The following is a 24,306-nucleotide window of genomic DNA, read 5'->3' as shown; positions in this document are numbered from 1 at the left end:
ATTAAACCCGACACACTTTCTTTCTTACCTTATTGTTGATGAGATCATGTTTATTTGACTTTTCTGAGGTAAAGATTAAAAAATATTTCTATTAAACTCTATAATTATACAGTGTTTACTTCCCCGTTCACTGTGAGAGTGACTGAAGTGGAGTAGATTATCCTTTCACACTCACAGGTGTTGCTCAAGTGCGTGTCGTGTGTGTGTGTGTGCTTTTTCAGAGTAAAATATTGATCGTCAGAGTGGTGTGATGAAGTGGGGTTACTTTTACCAGGCTGAGATTGATTATTTTCCTATAACGGCACATCCCCAAGTGTTTAATTCTTCTTATAGCACATCATACATTAAATGTTGTAAAGGGTTGTTGAAAACAGATCACTTTATTTGTTAATCGTCTTTTCTCAGGTCTCTTATGCTGTATGGTGATGTTCTGCATGTCACACTGTCTCCTTTTTACTCTTACTGGCCTTGCTGGTATTGCTGGAGTTCCTGCTTTCATTCTGTGTTCACTGTAGGTTCTCTTAAAGCACTTTAGCATAAGAGCATACCTAATCATTTCTTCTCTCTCTAACCATCTCTCCTTCAAGCAACACATTACTCCAGCCTACTCCAGCCTGGATGCCTCGATTTTATTTAACTCGGGAATTCACCTTTTTCCTTTTTTGCAGTGTACATTCCCGCCAGCGCTAATGCTAATGCTAAGGAGGCACTATGTGAACTCTATAGGGCTATTAACGATCTGCAATTCTCACCCTGACGCTCTGTTTATTATCACTGTGCAAATCTCAAAACAGTGCTCCCTAAATTCCATCAACATGAGGGGTGAACACGCTGGATCTCATCTAAACAAACATCCCCGGCGTGTACCGTGGAGCCCCGCCCCCACCTCGGCTACTCTGACCACATCTTCGTTATGCTAATTCCAGCATACTGACCGCTCGTCAGACGCTCTACACTGAAACAGGTGAAAACTTGAGCGCACTGACTGTAACATGTTCGAGGAGGCTGCAACCAATGGTCACTCCATCAACTTGGAGGATGTGACTGTCTCCAGGACCATCACCACTCACTCCAGTCAGGGTTAGTGATCAGATTCCACTTTGATCTGCATCACTTTCTACCACGAGGCAGAGAATATCACAATGTTTTAGTTTCTGGGACAGAATTACATGGCATTATACAAATATTACACAAAAATAAAACACCTACTGAACAATCAGATTAGAGAATTCAATGTGTGGTATAAATCAATATTGTGGTATAAATTTATTATATAATTATTAAAAAAAAAAATTAATAGTAATTAGAAAAAAGAAAATATCTTTTGACCAATCAGATCCCAAACCTCTGCTGTGTAAAATAATCTCGTGTTTATTTTTATTTCATTGTACTTCAGATAAGATGAAATATATACTCCTGAATCAACAAAGGAACATTTTACATGATTAGATGATTGTAAAATTTGTTTTATTAAAGATTAATGATTGTGACTGTTTATTGTTCTTTATTTAAACAAACATGTTGTGGAACAGTCTCCTGAATTTGTTTAAAGCCAACATTCACTTAGTTATAGAAATATTTAAATAGAGATATTTAGTTAGACAGTTTTTTAAATTTTATTTATTCATATTTTGATTAGCACGTCTGTCTGCTGGACGTCTAGCTCGTATTGACTGGATTTCAGCTGATTTGTTGTCTGAGATTTGAGGGATGTCTGAGTGCTGCTGTTTGTGAAATAGAAGAGAGTTTAAGGACATCCAAGACATCATCGGTCTACTCTGCTGCCTGTAAGGAAAAAGAATAATCATACTAGAATAAAACACCGTAATAATATATATTTTTTTCATTTCATTGTCTGTACCGCTTATCTGATCTATACTCTGGATCTCAGGAGTCATCGGGCATCAAGGCAGGATACACCCTGGATGGAGTGCTAACCCAGGGCGCTCATACACTACAGGCAATTTAGAGACTCCAATCAGCCTAGATGCATGTCTGTCACCAAGCACAGGGAGCGGGAGCAAGAACCTAGGATGCTGGAGGTGTGAGGCGAACATGCTAACCACTAAGCCACTGTTCCACCTTTAAACTGCACGTCTCTAAATTTTTACACTTTGTACTGTTGCTGCAGTGTGAAGAGTGTTTAAATAGCTTCTCAAACAATACAGCAAATTTACACCAGAAAACAGCTCAGTGCCTTAAATCTGGACATTTATCAAATCTGGACGTTTTGCAGGTATGTAAGGTGTGTAAGTGACTGTACCTGTATTCCAGGTGTCTCTGCTCTATCCGCAAGCCAGCGTGCCGTGTAGCGATGTGTTGTCTTCTTGCGTCCAGAGTCTTGTTGAGCCAGTGTTCTGTGTTGTGTTTAATAAAGGCTTTAGTCAAAGCACCATGCTGTTGGCTGAAGCGCTTCACTGCCTCCTGATCCATCATCTTCATCTGCTTCTCCACCAGGACCCTGAGGTACTTCTGATGGACTAGCTGCACCTCCTGCTCCTGTTTGCTTCTCTGCAGTTTAAGTGTTTCCTCCAGTTTGTCTCGATCTCGCTTTTGTCTCTGTAGTGCCACTTTTCTTTGAGCCTTCATGAATCCTTCACGCTGACCGTGGGCTTCGTCACGATGATCCTGTGCCTCTATCACTTGCTGGGCTCGTTCCCTCAGACCCTCCTCCTTCTCTTTTTCCTCATATGCCCTGTCTATTGCCCGGAACGCGGTAAGCCTTAGGCAGTTACGGTATCGGCCACTGAGGCGTTTCTCTGCGGTGACATTAGGTGGGCGTGGCCGTGGGGCAGTGGTGGGATTGGATTTCTGCGTGTGGAAACGGGCGATGCCATCCCGGACGTCCTGCCCATTCGTTTTTCGAGATATCAGCATGTCTTCAAATGGCTTGGACAAATACGTCATGGCCTTAACGCCAAACAGACACAAAGTCTTTGAGTCCATCACCTCCTCTGGACGGTCATCCAGTATGCTGATATCTGGAGTTTAACAACAGAAACTCTACATTAAGTACAACATTTCATCTAACTTTATATATTAGGCTACATTTTTATCATGACAATTGATGCTGGAGCTCTTTCTCCCATTCCTGGTAACAATACATGTTACAATGTTATATTATAAGTATGAGTTTTTTCTGCCACTTTATCCCTAAGTGGGTCTTGAACAGTTTCCCCTTTTCATACACACCCAGCAATCAAGAAGATGAAATCTAACAGGTATTTCCTCTGATACACATGAAGCTAACTGCATCTTTTTGACATGCAGCTAATGGCTGCCTTGGGATTTAACCAATTGCTGCACCAGTTGGGAACCCCAACAATGTGTTCCTGTTAAAATTTGATTGTTTTAACATTAAATGAGCTCCATCAAAATATCCATCTGTATTTACTTTTATTATACATCATTGTCATCACCTCACTCTGTACAGTTACACCTGAACTGGGAAAAGATGTGGACAGAACAGTGATAGTTAGCAAAGTACATTTTCAGACAGAGGTTTATTGTGCCAATAAAAATATAGTGGTCTATAATGGTACCCACTGAGTTTGTCTCCATGGTTACGCAGCTGAGGAGTGTTACAAGGTGGTTTGAGGTCCGTCAGGTTCTTGCTATCAAAAGATCTAAAGCTCAACATGTCCTGCTGTAGCTGTAGATGGAATGTAAGAGAAGGACAGGATCACTGACTCAGAGCTACTGAGATGAAAGTGATATCATGAACACACACACACACACTGTGTCTGTCTCTCTCTCTCACTCACACACACACACACTTCCAGAATGTGAGGATCACTCCTAATCCATGATCTTCTGCTGCTCTCCCACACCGAACCCACTGAAGTCACATTCCTCACTAACATTTTCAGATGAACAGGTGCTCCACACAATCTGTCACAAGATCACCATTTCATTAAATATACAGAGAAAGAGAGATTGTGTCATTTATATATGTGTGTGTGTGTGTGTGTGTGCACCTGTGTTTACTTACCCCAGATGTTTCCTGGTCAAATGGCCTCTAATCCACTTCTGTATGATGAGTGTCGGAGACAATGAGGCTTGGATTCTGTTTATTTCTGAAATTATTCCACGCAGTGCTTTCACTTCATCTGAATGCTGAAATAAATAAAGACTCCTGTTAGGCTCAGTGATGGAGGTGTGGATGCTTTCTTTCCTAATTTTTCTGATTGGTTTAGTCTGGAATTTCTGGATACTTTTGCAATTTCAGACATATAACTGACACACACAACTAACACACAGATAACTGACACACATAACTAACACAGATAACTGACACACACAACTGACACACACAACTAACACACAGATAACTGACACACACACATAACTAACACACACACATAACTGACACACAGATAACTGAACACACACACATAACTGACAAACACACATAACTGAACACACATAACTGGACACACAACTGACACACACAGATAACTGAACACACATAACTAACACACACACATAACTGACACAGATAACTGAACACACACATAACTGACACACATAAATGACACACACAGATAACTGACACACACATAAATGACACACACAGATAACTGAACACACATAACTGACACACAGATAACTGACACAGATAACTGAACACACACATAACTGACACACACAACTGACACACACAGATAACTGAACACACACATAACTGACACACTCACATAACTGACACACACACAGATTACTGACACACACACAGATAAGAGAGATACACACACAGATAACTGGCATACACAGAGATATCTGATGCACACACACACAACTGACACAACAGATATCTGACACACACACACACACAGATAACTGATACACACAGATAACTGACACACACAGCTGACACACACACACAGATAAGAGACACACATACACACACAACTATCACACACAGATAACTGACACACACACACACACACACAGATAACTGGCATACACACAGATAACTGGCATACACAGAGATAACTGACACACACACACACAACTGATACAACAGATATCTGACACACACACAGATAACTGACACACACAGCTGAAACACACACACAGATAAGAGACACACACACACACACACACACACACAGATAAGAGACACACAGATAACTGACACACACACAGATAAGAGACACACACACAGATAACTGGCATACACACATAACTGATACACAGATAAATGAACACACAACTGACACACACAGATAACTGACACACTCACATAACTGACACACAGATAACTGAACACACACAAGTGACACACACAGATAACTGAACACACACATAACTGACACACATAACTGAACACACACATAACTGACACACACAGATAACTGAACACACACATAACTGACACACACATAACTGACACACACAACTGACACACACATAACTGAACACACACATAACTGACACACACAGATAACTGAACACACAGATAACTGAACACACACATAACTGACACACACATAACTGAACACACACATAACTGACACAGATAACTGACACACACAGATAACTAACATTTAGCTGACACACACATAACTGACACACACACGTAACTGAACACACAGATAACTGAACACACACATAACTGACACACAGACAACTGAACACACATAACTGAACACACACAACTGACACACACAACTGACACACAGATAACTGAACACACACAACTGACACACACAACTGACACACAGATAACTGAACACACACAACTGACACACACACAACTGAACACACACAGATAACTGAACACACACATAACTGACACACACAGAAAACTGAACACACATATAACTGACACACAGATAACAGACACACACATAACTGACACACAGATAACTGACACACAAAGATAACTGACACACAGATAACTGACACACAGATAACTGAACACACAGATAACTGACACACACAGATAACTGAACACACACATAACTGACACACACATAACTGACACACACGGATAACTGAACGCACATATAACTGACACACAGATAACAGACACACAGATAACTGACACACACATAACTGACACACACAGATAACTGAACACACACAACTGACACAGATAACTGACACACACAGATAACTGACACACACAGATAACTGCACACACACATAACTGACACACACAGATAACTGAACACACACACATAACTGACACACACATAACTGACACACACAGATAACTAACATTTAGCTGACACACACATAACTGACACACACACATAACTGAACACACAGATAACTGAACACACACAACTGACACACACACATAACTGAACACACAACTGACACAGATAACTGACACACACAGATAACTGAACACACACATAACTGACACACACACATAACTGACACACATAACTGAACACACACATAACTGAACACACATAACTGACACACACACAACTGAACACACACAGATAACTGAACACACATAACTGACACAGATAACTGACACACACAGATAACTGAACACACACATAACTGACACACACATAACTGACACAGATAACTGACACACAGATAACTGAACACACACATAACCGACACACACAGATAACTGAACACACACATAACTGACACACACATAACTGATACACACAGATAACTGACACACACATAACTGATACACACAGATAACTGACACACACATAACTGACACACAGATAACTGACACACTCACATAACTGACACACACAACTGACACACATAGATAACTGAACACACACAGATAACTGAACACACACACATAACTGACACACACAGATAATTGAACACACACATAACTGACACACACAGATAACTGAACACACACATAACTGACACACACACATAACTGAACACACACATAACTGACACACACATAACTGACACAGATAACTGACACACACAGATAACTGAACACACAAATAACTGACACACACATAACCGACACACACAGATAACTGAACACACACATAACTGACACACACAGATAACTGAACACACACATAACTGACACACACAGATAACTGACGACACACATAACTGACACACAGATAACTGAACACACACATAACTGACACACAACTGACACACACAGATAACTGACACACACAGATAACTGAACACACACATAACTGACACACACAGATAACTGAAGACACACATAACTGACACACAGATAACTGAACACACACATAACTGACACACACAACTGACACACACACATAACTGAACACACACAGATAACTGAACACACACATAACTGACACACACAGATAACTGAACACACATATAACTGACACACAGATAACAGACACACACATAACTGACACACACAGATAACTGAACACACACATAACTGACACACAGATAACTGAACACACATATAACTGACACACATAACAGACACACACATAACTGACACACAGATAACTGACACAAAGATAACTGACACACAGATAACTGACACACAGATAACTGAACACACACATAACTGACACACACAGATAACTGAACACACATATAACTGACACACATAACAGACACACACATAACTGACACACAGATAACTGACACAAAGATAACTGACACACAGATAACTGAACACACAGATAACTGAACACACGCATAACTGACACACGCATAACTGACACACACAGATAATTGAACACACAGATAACTGACACACACAGATAACTGACACACACAGATAACTGACACACACAGATAACTGAACACACACATAACTGACACACACATAACTGACACACACATAACTGACACACAGATAACTGACACACAAAGATAACTGACACACAGATAACTGACACACAAAGATAACTGACACACAGATAACTGACACACAGATAACTGACACACACATAACTGACACACACAGATAACTGACACACACAACTGACACACACAGATAACTGAACACACAGATAACTGACACACACATATAACTGACACACACATAACTGACACACACACATAACTGAACACACAGATAACTGAACACACACAACTGACACACACACATAACTGAACACACACAGATAACTGAACACACATAACTGAACACACACAACTGACACACACACATAACTGAACACACACAGATAACTGAACACACATAACTGACACAGATAACTGACACACACAGATAACTGAATACACACATAACTGACACACACATAACTGACACACAGATAACTGAACACACACACAACTGAACACACACAGATAACTGAACACACATAACTGACACACACATAACTGACACAGATAACTGACACACACAGATAACTGAACACACAAATAACTGACACACACAGACAACTGAAGACACACAACTGACACACACATAACTGACACAGAGATAACTGACACACAGATAACTGAACACACACATAACTGACACACACATAACTGACACACTCACATAACTGACACACACAACTGACACACACAGATAACTGAACACACACAACTGACACACACACATAACTGAACACACACAGATAACTGAACACACACACAACTGACACACACATAACTGACACACACAGATAACTGAACACACAGATAACTGACACACACAGATAACTGAACACACACATAACTGACACACACATAACTGACACCCTCACATAACTGACACACACAACTGACACACACAGATAACTGAACACACACAACTGACACACACACATAACTGAACACACACAGATAACTGAACACACACACATAACTGACACACACATAACTGACACACACAGATAACTGACACACACAACTGACACACACACATAACTGAACACACACAGATAACTGACACACACATAACTGACACACACAGATAACTGAACACACAGATAACTGACACACACAGATAACTGAACACACACATAACTGACACATACAGATAACTGAACACACACATAACTGACACACACATAACTGACACATACAGATAACTGAACACACACATAACTGACACACACATAACTGACACACACAGATAACTGAACACACACATAACTGACACATACAGATAACTGAACACACACATAACTGACACACACATAACTGACACACACATAACTGAACAAACACATAACTGACACACACATAACTGACACACACACATAACTGACACACAGATAACTGAACACACATAACTGACACACTCACATAACTGACACACACAGATAACTGAACACACACATAACTGACACACACAGATAACTGAACACACACATAACTGACACACACATAACTGACACACACAGATAACTGAACACACACATAACTGACACACACATAACTGACACACACAGATAACTGAACACACACATAACTGAACACACACACAACTGACACACACACATAACTGACACACACAGATAACTGAACACACACATAACTGACACACTCACATAACTGACACACACAGATAACTGAACACACACATAACTGACACACACACAACTGACACACACACATAACTGACACACAGATAACTGAACACACACACAACTGACACACTCACATAACTGACACAAACAACTGACACACACAGATAACTGACACACACAACTGACACACACACATAACTGACACACACATAACTGACACACAGATAACTGACACACACAACTGACACACACACATAACTGAACACACACAGATAACTGACACACACATAACTGACACACACAGATAACTGAACACACACATAACTGACACACACATAACTGACACACACAGATAACTGAACACACACATAACTGACACACACACAACTGACACACACACATAACTGAACACACACATAACTGACACACACATAACTGACACACAGATAACTGAACACACACATAACTGACACACACATAACTGACACACAGATAACTGAACACACACATAACTGACACACACAGATAACTGAACACACACATAACTGACACACTCACATAACTGACACACACAGATAACTGAACACACACATAACTGACACACTCACATAACTCACACACACAGATAACTGAACACACACATAACTGACACACACACATAACTGACACACAGATAACTGAACACACACACAACTGACACACACAGATAACTGAACACACACATAACTGACACACACATAACTGACACACACATAACTGACACACTCACATAACTGACACACACAACTGACACACACAGATAACTGAACACACTCACATAACTGACACACACATAACTGACACACACAGATAACTGAACACACAGATAACTGACACACACAGATAACTGAACACACACATAACTGACACACACATAACTGACACACACATAACTGACACACACAACTGACACACAGATAACTGAACACACACAACTGACACACACACAACTGAACACACACAGATAACTGAACACACACACAACTGACACACACATAACTGACACACACAGATAACTGAACACACACATAACTGACACACACAACTGACACACACACATAACTGAACACACACAGATAACTGAACACACACACATAACTGACACACACATAACTGACACACACAGATAACTGAACACACACACAACTGACACACAGATAACTGAACACACACATAACTGAACACACACATAACTGACACACTCACATAACTGACACACACAACTGACACTCACAGATAACTGAACACACACATAACTGACACACACACATAACTGACACACACATAACTGACACACTCACACAAGTGACACACACAGATAACTGAACACACACATAACTGACACACACATAACTGACACACAGATAACTGAACACACACACAACTGACACACACAGATAACTGAACACACACAACTGACACACACACATAACTGACACACACAGATAACTGAACACACACACAACTGACACACACATAACTGACACACACAGATAACTGAACACACACATAACTGACACACACAACTGACACACACACATAACTGAACACACACAGATAACTGAACACACACACATAACTGACACACACAGATAACTGAACACACACATAACTGACACACACAGATAACTGAACACACACATAACTGACACACACATAACTGACACACACAGATAACTGAACACACACATAACTGACACACTCACATAACTGACACACACAACTGACACACAGATAACTGAACACACACATAACTGAACACACACACAACTGACACACTCACATAACTGACACACACAACTGACACACACAGATAACTGAACACACACATAACTGACACACACACATAACTGACACACACATAACTGACACACTCACACAAGTGACACACACAGATAACTGAACACACACATAACTGACTCACACATAACTGACACACAGATAACTGAACACACACACAACTGACACACACAGATAACTGAACACACACAACTGACACACACACATAACTGACACACACAGATAACTGAACACACACATAACTGACACACTCACATAACTGACACACACAGATAACTGAACACACATAACTGACACACACACATAACTGACACACAGATAACTGAACACACACACAACTGACACACACAGATAACTGAACACACACAACTGACACACACACAGCTGACACACACAGATAACTGAACACACACATAACTGACACACTCACATAACTGACACACACAGATAACTGAACACACATAACTGACACACACACATAACTGACACACAGATAACTGAACACACACACAACTGACACACACAGATAACTGAACACACACAACTGAACACACACACAACTGACACACACAGATAACTGAACACACACAACTGACACACACACATAACTGAACACACACATAACTGACACACACATAACTGACACACACATAACTGACACACACAACTGACACACACAGATAACTGAACACACACATAACTGACACACACATAACTGACACAGATAACTGACACACACAGATAACTGAACACACAAATAACTGACACACACATAACCGACACACACAGATAACTGAACACACACATAACTGACACACACAGATAACTGAACACACACATAACTGACACACACAGATAACTGACGACACACATAACTGACACACAGATAACTGAACACACACATAACTGACACACAACTGACACACACAGATAACTGACACACACAGATAACTGAACACACACATAACTGACACACACAGATAACTGAAGACACACATAACTGACACACAGATAACTGAACACACACATAACTGACACACACAACTGACACACACACATAACTGAACACACACAGATAACTGAACACACACATAACTGACACACACAGATAACTGAACACACATATAACTGACACACAGATAACAGACACACACATAACTGACACACACAGATAACTGAACACACACATAACTGACACACAGATAACTGAACACACATATAACTGACACACATAACAGACACACACATAACTGACACACAGATAACTGACACAAAGATAACTGACAAACAGATAACTGACACACAGATAACTGAACACACACATAACTGACACACACAGATAACTGAACACACATATAACTGACACACATAACAGACACACACATAACTGACACACAGATAACTGACACAAAGATAACTGACACACAGATAACTGAACACACAGATAACTGAACACACGCATAACTGACACACGCATAACTGACACACACAGATAATTGAACACACAGATAACTGACACACACAGATAACTGAACACACACATAACTGACACACACATAACTGACACACACATAACTGACACACAGATAACTGACACACAAAGATAACTGACACACAGATAACTGACACACAAAGATAACTGACACACAGATAACTGACACACAGATAACTGACACACACATAACTGACACACACAGATAACTGACACACACATAACTGACACACACAGATAACTGAACACACAGATAACTGACACACACATATAACTGACACACACATAACTGACACACACACATAACTGAACACACAGATAACTGAACACACACAACTGACACACACACATAACTGAACACACACAGATAACTGAACACACATAACTGAACACACACAACTGACACACACACATAACTGAACACACACAGATAACTGAACACACATAACTGACACAGATAACTGACACACACAGATAACTGAATACACACATAACTGACACACAGATAACTGAACACACACACAACTGAACACACACAGATAACTGAACACACATAACTGACACACACATAACTGACACAGATAACTGACACACACAGATAACTGAACACACAAATAACTGACACACACAGACAACTGAAGACACACAACTGACACACACATAACTGACACAGAGATAACTGACACACACAGATAACTGAACACACACATAACTGACACACACATAACTGACACACACATAACTGACACACTCACATAACTGACACACACAACTGACACACACAGATAACTGAACACACACAACTGACACACACACATAACTGAACACACACAGATAACTGAACACACACACAACTGACACACACATAACTGACACACACAGATAACTGAACACACAGATAACTGACACACACAGATAACTGAACACACACATAACTGACACACACATAACTGACACCCTCACATAACTGACACACACAACTGACACACACAGATAACTGAACACACACAACTGACACACACACATAACTGAACACACACAGATAACTGAACACACACACATAACTGACACACACATAACTGACACACACAGATAACTGACACACACAACTGACACACACACATAACTGAACACACACAGATAACTGACACACACATAACTGACACACACAGATAACTGAACACACACATAACTGACACACACAGATAACTGAACACACACATAACTGACACATACAGATAACTGAACACACACATAACTGACACACACATAACTGACACACAGATAACTGAACACACACATAACTGACACACACATAACTGAACACACACATAACTGACACACACATAACTGACACACACACATAACTGACACACAGATAACTGAACACACATAACTGACACACTCACATAACTGACACACACAGATAACTGAACACACACATAACTGACACACACAGATAACTGAACACACACATAACTGACACACACATAACTGACACACACAGATAACTGAACACACACATAACTGACACACACATAACTGACACACACAGATAACTGAACACACACATAACTGAACACACACACAACTGACACACACACATAACTGACACACACAGATAACTGAACACACACATAACTGACACACTCACATAACTGACACACACAGATAACTGAACACACACATAACTGACACACACACAACTGACACACACACATAACTGACACACAGATAACTGAACACACACACAACTGACACACTCACATAACTGACACACACAACTGACACACACAGATAACTGACACACACAACTGACACACACACATAACTGACACACACATAACTGACACACAGATAACTGACACACACAACTGACACACACACATAACTGAACACACACAGATAACTGACACACACATAACTGACACACACAGATAACTGAACACACACACAACTGAACACACACACAACTGACACACACACATAACTGACACACACAGATAACTGAACACACACAGATAACTGACACACACATAACTGACACACACAGATAACTGAACACACACATAACTGAACACACACACAACTGACACACACACATAACTGACACACACAGATAACTGAACACACACATAACTGACACACTCACATAACTGACACACACAGATAACTGAACACACACATAACTGACACACACACAACTGACACACACACATAACTGACACACAGATAACTGAACACACACACAACTGACACACTCACATAACTGACACACACAACTGACACACACAGATAACTGACACACACAACTGACACACACACATAACTGACACACACATAACTGACACACAGATAACTGACACACACAACTGACACACACACATAACTGAACACACACAGATAACTGACACACACATAACTGACACACACACATAACTGACACACAGATAACTGAACACACACACAACTGACACACTCACATAACTGACACACACAACTGACACACACAGATAACTGACACACACAACTGACACACACACATAACTGACACACACATAACTGACACACACATAACTGACACACACATAACTGACACACAGATAACTGACACACACATAACTGACACACACAGATAACTGAACACACACATAACTGACACACACATAACTGACACACACAGATAACTGAACACACACATAACTGACACACACACAACTGACACACACACATAACTGAACACACACATAACTGACACACACATAACTGACACACAGATAACTGAACACACACATAACTGACACACACATAACTGACACACAGATAACTGAACACACACATAACTGACACACACAGATAACTGAACACACACATAACTGACACACTCACATAACTGACACACACAACTGACACACACAGATAACTGAACACACTCACATAACTGACACACACATAACTGACACACACAGATAACTGAACACACAGATAACTGACACACACAGATAACTGAACACACACATAACTGACACACACATAACTGACACACACATAACTGACACACACAACTGACACACACAGATAACTGAACACACACAACTGACACACACACATAACTGAACACACACAGATAACTGAACACACACACAACTGACACACACATAACTGACACACACAGATAACTGAACACACACATAACTGACACACACAACTGACACACACACATAACTGAACACACACAGATAACTGAACACACACACATAACTGACACACACATAACTGACACACACAGATAACTGAACACACACATAACTGACACACACAGATAACTGAACACACACAACTGACACACAGATAACTGAACACACACATAACTGAACACACACATAACTGACACACTCACATAACTGACACACACAACTGACACACACATAACTGAACACACACATAACTGACACACTCACATAACTGACACACACAACTGACACTCACAGATAACTGAACACACACATAACTGACACACACACATAACTGACACACACATAACTGACACACTCACACAAGTGACACACACAGATAACTGAACACACACATAACTGACACACACATAACTGACACACAGATAACTGAACACACACACAACTGACACACACAGATAACTGAACACACACAACTGACACACACACATAACTGACACACACAGATAACTGAACACACACACAACTGACACACACATAACTGACACACACAGATAACTGAACACACACATAACTGACACACACAACTGACACACACACATAACTGAACACACACAGATAACTGAACACACACACATAACTGACACACACATAACTGACACACACAGATAACTGAACACACACATAACTGACACACACAGATAACTGAACACACACATAACTGACACACACATAACTGACACACACAGATAACTGAACACACACATAACTGACACACTCACATAACTGACACACACAACTGACACACAGATAACTGAACACACACATAACTGAACACACACACAACTGACACACTCACAACTGACACACACAACTGACACACACAGATAACTGAACACACACATAACTGACACACACACATAACTGACACACACATAACTGACACACTCACACAAGTGACACACACAGATAACTGAACACACACATAACTGACACACACATAACTGACACACAGATAACTGAACACACACACAACTGACACACACAGATAACTGAACACACACAACTGACACACACACATAACTGACACACACAGATAACTGAACACACACATAACTGACACACTCACATAACTGACACACACAGATAACTGAACACACATAACTGACACACACACATAACTGACACACAGATAACTGAACACACACACAACTGACACACACAGATAACTGAACACACACAACTGACACACACACAGCTGACACACACAGATAACTGAACACACACATAACTGACACACTCACATAACTGACACACACAGATAACTGAACACACATAACTGACACACACACATAACTGACACACAGATAACTGAACACACACACAACTGACACACACAGATAACTGAACACACACAACTGAACACACACACAACTGACACACACAGATAACTGAACACACACAACTGACACACACACATAACTGAACACACACATAACTGACACACACATAACTGACACACACATAACTGACACACACAACTGACACACACAGATAACTGAACACACACAACTGACACACACACATATCTGAACACACACAGATAACTGAACACACACACAACTGACACACACATAACTGACACACACAGATAACTGAACACACACATAACTGACACACACAACTGACACACACACATAACTGAACACACACAGATAACTGAACACACACACATAACTGACACACACATAACTGAACACACACATAACTGACACACACATAACTGACACACACAGATAACTGAACACACACATAACTGACACACTCACATAACTGACACACACAACTGACACACAGATAACTGAACACACACATAACTGAACACACACATAACTGACACACTCACATAACTGACACACACATAACTGACACACAGATAACTGAACACACACATAACTGACACACACATAACTGACACACTCACATAACTGACACACACAGATAACTGAACACACACATAACTGACACACACATAACTGACACACTCACATAACTGACACACACAGATAACTGAACACACACATAACTGACACACAGATAACTGAACACACACACAACTGACACACACAGACAACTGAACACACACATAACTGACACACACATAACTGACACACTCACATAACTGACACATACAACTGACACACACAGATAACTGAACACACACAACTGACACACACACATAACTGACACACACAGATAACTGCACACACACATAACTGACACACACAGATAACTGAACACACACATAACTGACACACACAGATAACTGAACACACACAGATAACTGAACACACACATAACTGACACACAGATAACTGAACACACACATAACTGACACACACAGATAACTGAACACACACATAACTGACACACACATAACTGACACACACAGATAACTGAACACACAGATAACTGACACACACAGATAACTGAACACATAACTGACACACACATAACTGACACACTCACATAACTGACACACACAACTGACACACACAGATAACTGAACACACACAACTGACACACACACATAACTGAACACACACAGATAACTGAACACACACACATAACTGACACACATAACTGACACACACAGATAACTGAACACACACATAACTGACACACACAGATAACTGAACACACACATAACTGACACACACATAACTGAACACACACATAACTGACACACATAACTGACACACACATAACTGAACACACATAACTGAACACACACATAACTGACACACACATAACTGACACACACAGATAACTGAACACACACATAATGACACACACATAACTGACACACACAGATAACTGAACACACACATAACTGAACACACATAACTGACACACACAGATAACTGAACACACACATAATGACACACACATAACTGACACACACAGATAACTGAACACACACATAACTGAACACACATAACTGACACACACAGATAACTGAACACACACATAACTGACACACAGATAACTGAACACACACATAACTGACACACAGATAACTGAACACACACAGATAACTGAACACACACATAACTGACACACACAACTGACACACACACATAACTGACACACACAGATAACTGAACACACACATAACTGACACACAGATAACTGAACACACATAACTGACACACACACATAACTGACACACACAGATAACTGAACACACACATAACTGACACACAGATAACTGAACACACACACAACTGACACACACAGATAACTGAACACACACATAACTGACACACACATAACTGACACACATAACTGACACACACAGATAACTGAACACACACATAACTGACACACACACATAACTGACACACAGATAACTGAACACACACATAACTGACACACACATAACTGACACACTCATAACTGACACACACAGATAACTGAACACACACAACTGACACACACACATAACTGACACACACAGATAACTGCACACACACATAACTGACACACACAGATAACTGAACACACACACAACTGAACACACACAGATAACTGAACACACACATAACTGACACACATAACTGACACACAGATAACTGAACACACACATAACTGACACACACATAACTGACACACACAGATAACTGAACACACACATAACTGACACACACATAACTGACACACACAGATAACTGAACACACACATAACTGAACACACACATAACTGACACACTCACATAACTGACACACACAGATAACTGAACACACACATAACTGACACACTCACATAACTGACACACACAACTGACACACACAGATAACTGAACACACACATAACTGAACACACACATAACTGACACACACAGATAACTGAACACACACATAACTGACACAGATAACTGACACACACATAACTGACACACTCACACAACTGACACACACAGATAACTGAACACACACATAACTGACACACACACATAACTGACACACACATAACTGACACACTCACACAAGTGACACACACAGATAACTGAACACACACATAACTGACACACACACATAACTGACACACAGATAACTGAACACACACACAACTGACACACACAGATAACTGAACACACACAACTGACACACACACATAACTGACACACACAGATAACTGAACACACACATAACTGACACACACAGATAACTGAACACACACAACTGACACACACACATAACTGACACACACAGATAACTGAACACACACATAACTGACACACACAGATAACTGAACACACACATAACTGACACACACAGATAACTGAACACACACAACTGACACACACACATAACTGACACACACAGATAACTGAACACACACATAACTGACACACTCACATAACTGACACACACAGATAACTGAACACACATAACTGACACACACACATAACTGACACACAGATAACTGAACACACACACAACTGACACACACAGATAACTGAACACACACAACTGACACACACACATAACTGACACACACAGATAACTGAACACACACATAACTGACACACTCACAACTGACACACACAGATAACTGAACACACACATAACTGACACACACACAACTGACACACACACATAACTGACACACAGATAACTGAACACACACACAACTGACACACACACATAACTGACACACACAGATAACTGAACACACACATAACTGACACACTCACATAACTGACACACACAGATAACTGAACACACACATAACTGACACACACACAACTGACACACACACATAACTGACACACAGATAACTGAACACACACACAACTGACACACTCACATAACTGACACACACAACTGACACACACAGATAACTGAACACACACATAACTGAACACACACATAACTGACACACACAGATAACTGACACACACATAACTGACACACTCACACAACTGACACACACAGATAACTGAACACACACATAACTGACACACACACATAACTGACACACACATAACTGACACACTCACACAAGTGACACACACAGATAACTGAACACACACATAACTGACACACAGATAACTGAACACACACACAACTGACACACACAGATAACTGAACACACACAACTGACACACACACATAACTGACTCACACAGATAACTGAACACACACATAACTGACACACTCACATAACTGACACACACAGATAACTGAACACACATAACTGACACACACACATAACTGACACACAGATAACTGAACACACACACAACTGACACACACAGATAACTGAACACACACAACTGACACACACACATAACTGACACACACAGATAACTGAACACACACATAACTGACACACTCACATAACTGACACACACAGATAACTGAACACACATAACTGACACACACACATAACTGACACACAGATAACTGAACACACACACAACTGACACACACAGATAACTGAACACACACAACTGACACACACACATAACTGACACACACAGATAACTGAACACACACATAACTGACACACTCACATAACTGACACACACAGATAACTGAACACACACATAACTGACACACACACAACTGACACACACATAACTGACACACAGATAACTGAACACACACACAACTGACACACTCACATAACTGACACACACAACTGACACACACAGATAACTGAACACACACATAACTGACACACACACATAACTGACACACACATAACTGACACACTCACACAAGTGACACACACAGATAACTGAACACACACATAACTGACACACACATAACTGACACACAGATAACTGAACACACACACAACTGACACACACAGATAACTGAACACACACAACTGACACACACACATAACTGACACACACACAACTGACACACACAGATAACTGAACACACACAACTGACACACACAGATAACTGAACACACACAACTGACACACACACATAACTGACACACACAGATAACTGAACACACACATAACTGACACACTCACATAACTGACACACACAGATAACTGAACACACACATAACTGACACACACACAACTGACACACACACATAACTGACACACAGATAACTGAACACACACACAACTGACACACACAGATAACTGAACACACACAACTGACACACACACATAACTGACACACACAGATAACTGACACACACACAGACACACACACAGATAACTGACACACAGACAGACAACTGACACACACACACAGACACACACATATAAGAGAGACACACAGATAACTGACACACACACAGATTACTAACACACAGATAACTGGCATACACAGAGATATCTGATGCGCGCACACACACACACACAGATAAGAGACACACATACACACACATAACTAACACACACAGATAACTGACACACACACACATAAGAGACACACACACAGATAACTGGCATACACAGAGATAACTGATACACAGATAACTGGCATACACAGAGATATCTGACACACATACACACACATAACTAACACACACAGATAACTGACACACACACACACAGATAAGAGACACACACATAACTGACACACACAGATAACTGACACACACACACACACAGATAAGAGACACACACATAACTGACACACACAGATAAGAAACATACACAGATAACTGACACACACACACAGATAAGAAACACACACACACAGATAACTGGCATACACAGAGATATCTGACACACACACACAACTGACACAACAGATATCTGACACACACACAGATAACTGACACACACACACAACTGACACACAGATAACTGACACACACACATACACACACAACTGACACACACACACAACTGATACACACAGATAATTGACACACACACAGACAACTGACACACACACACACAGATGAGACACACACACAGATAAGAGACACACACACACACAGATAACAGAACCTCATGCAGACGTTTAGAGAGTCCGGATGTAATAAAAGAATGCAGAACTTTTCCCAGACTAATGTTTTAGATAAAAATATTGGCCTTTAGCAATCAGAATATCAGACATAATAAAAAGATGGGGCTAATAAGAGAGAATCAGTGTTTAGTGTTAGTCACCATGTGTGCTGAGGAATACAGATTGATGGATAGACTCGGTGCCATTGCTTTAAATCTGAGAGGAAGTTCCCAGTTTTCAATGATCTCTTCATCTGAGATGACATGATGGTCCAGGGCCTTCAGGCTGAAAATACTATTAATAACACAGTGTCTGTAGTTTCCCGTCCGGCAGAGTGGCGTTTCGTATAGCGTTAAAGCGATCAGAGACGGACAGACACCCAGACCGGACACGTCGTGCCACACAGATATACTGTTATCATGTAGAAACAGCAGCTGTAGATCCTTCAGGTTCTTCCAGAATGAAGCTTCAGGTAGCTGAGTGATCTGAACACACACACACACACAAATTAATAGTTTAGTAAAGATGCTATTCTAGATGACATCTCTGCACTTTTGGAGCTTGTCTCTCATCTATTTTGTACTTTTTTCCACAGTTTTAAAGATAATTGTGTGTGTGTGTTGTAGTGTAAATGCAGATGAATAATGGTGAACCTGGTTGCCTTTGAGGTCGAGCTTCAGTAAGCTAACACACTGCCGCAGTGGGTCGATGTTGGTGATGAAGTTATCACACAGCACACACACTCTCAGAGTTCTGAACACACACACACCACTCAGGCTGTGTAACTGTTGAGCACACCTCCGCACCACCACCGCGTCCCGCTCAGCGCACATTGAGGATGGAGAAGAGGATGAAGATGATGATGAGGATGAAGACATGTGTCCATCTTCCTGGCTTAAATCTCTCTTAACTCTGATGTTCTCCATCGGCACCTCACCTTTACTCTACAAAGAGACAAAATAAAGGTCAACACACCGTCATAAAATAATAATAATAATAATAATACTAAGAGCTGCAAATCTGTATATAAATTCTAAACAAAACATCTGAGTGTGTCTGAAGAAAAGGTCTTACAGTAAATGCACATAAAATGTTTGATTTTTTAACAGCCACTGAATCCTCACACCTCCACCCTGGACCATCACAACAATAAGGTTAAAGTTGCCATAGCAACAGTCATTTGAAACGGCGTTTATTTATTTTTTTAATTCAATTTTATGATTTTTTATTTATTAAAATCTTTTCAGTATCAATGACACTACCAGCATTTAAGTTGTGAATTAATTACATAACCATAAATCATACAAAATTATAAAAAGGCCAGCAGTTTATGAAACATCCG

General features: G+C 40.4%; 1 protein-coding gene and 1 long non-coding RNA gene across 3 annotated transcripts; one reads left to right on the top strand and one right to left on the bottom strand.

Moving 5' to 3' along the window:
* The first annotated feature begins 948 nt into the window (after positions 1–948).
* On the top strand, positions 949–2,310 carry LOC131353115 (uncharacterized). The gene is made up of 3 exons (XR_009204595.1): positions 949–1,080; positions 1,640–1,787; positions 1,892–2,310. It is a non-coding gene; the product is annotated as an uncharacterized LOC131353115 (long non-coding RNA).
* On the bottom strand, positions 1,079–24,142 carry lrriq3 (leucine rich repeats and IQ motif containing 3). 2 transcript variants are annotated; one of them, XM_058389858.1, is made up of 8 exons: positions 24,039–24,142; positions 23,618–23,908; positions 23,126–23,449; positions 3,992–4,116; positions 3,765–3,891; positions 3,547–3,652; positions 2,264–2,981; positions 1,079–1,785 (listed from the first exon to the last, which is right to left on the bottom strand). In XM_058389858.1, exons 2-8 carry the CDS (start codon positions 23,888–23,890, stop codon positions 1,617–1,619), a joined length of 1,842 nt encoding a protein of 613 aa, XP_058245841.1. In that variant the 5' UTR covers positions 23,891–23,908; positions 24,039–24,142; the 3' UTR covers positions 1,079–1,616. The 2 variants fall into 2 exon arrangements, with proteins under 2 accessions (XP_058245841.1, XP_058245842.1); XM_058389859.1 differs by having other exon boundaries at positions 3,777–3,891.
* Positions 24,143–24,306: the final 164 nt, after the last annotated feature.

The sequence above is a fragment of the Hemibagrus wyckioides genome, linkage group LG05, assembly GCF_019097595.1.
Source record: "Hemibagrus wyckioides isolate EC202008001 linkage group LG05, SWU_Hwy_1.0, whole genome shotgun sequence".
Taxonomy (NCBI): Eukaryota; Metazoa; Chordata; class Actinopteri; order Siluriformes; family Bagridae; genus Hemibagrus; species Hemibagrus wyckioides.
The sequence above is the reverse complement of the archived record's forward strand: the minus strand, read 5'-3'. Positions and strand labels throughout refer to the sequence as shown.

What these genes read in the sequence shown, in the direction of transcription:
- lrriq3 (XM_058389858.1), bottom strand. Translation starts at nt 23,890, where the DNA reads ATGGAGAACATCAGAGTTAAGAGAGATTTAAGCCAGGAAGATGGACAC. An exon ending in TCGACCTCAAAGGCAACCAG is followed by an intron (nt 23,450 to 23,617) that starts GTTCACCATTAT and finishes GTGTGTGTTCAG; the next exon opens with ATCACTCAGCTACCTGAAGC. An exon ending in TGTATTCCTCAGCACACATG is followed by an intron (nt 4,117 to 23,125) that starts GTGACTAACACT and finishes TATTTATTTCAG; the next exon opens with CATTCAGATGAAGTGAAAGC.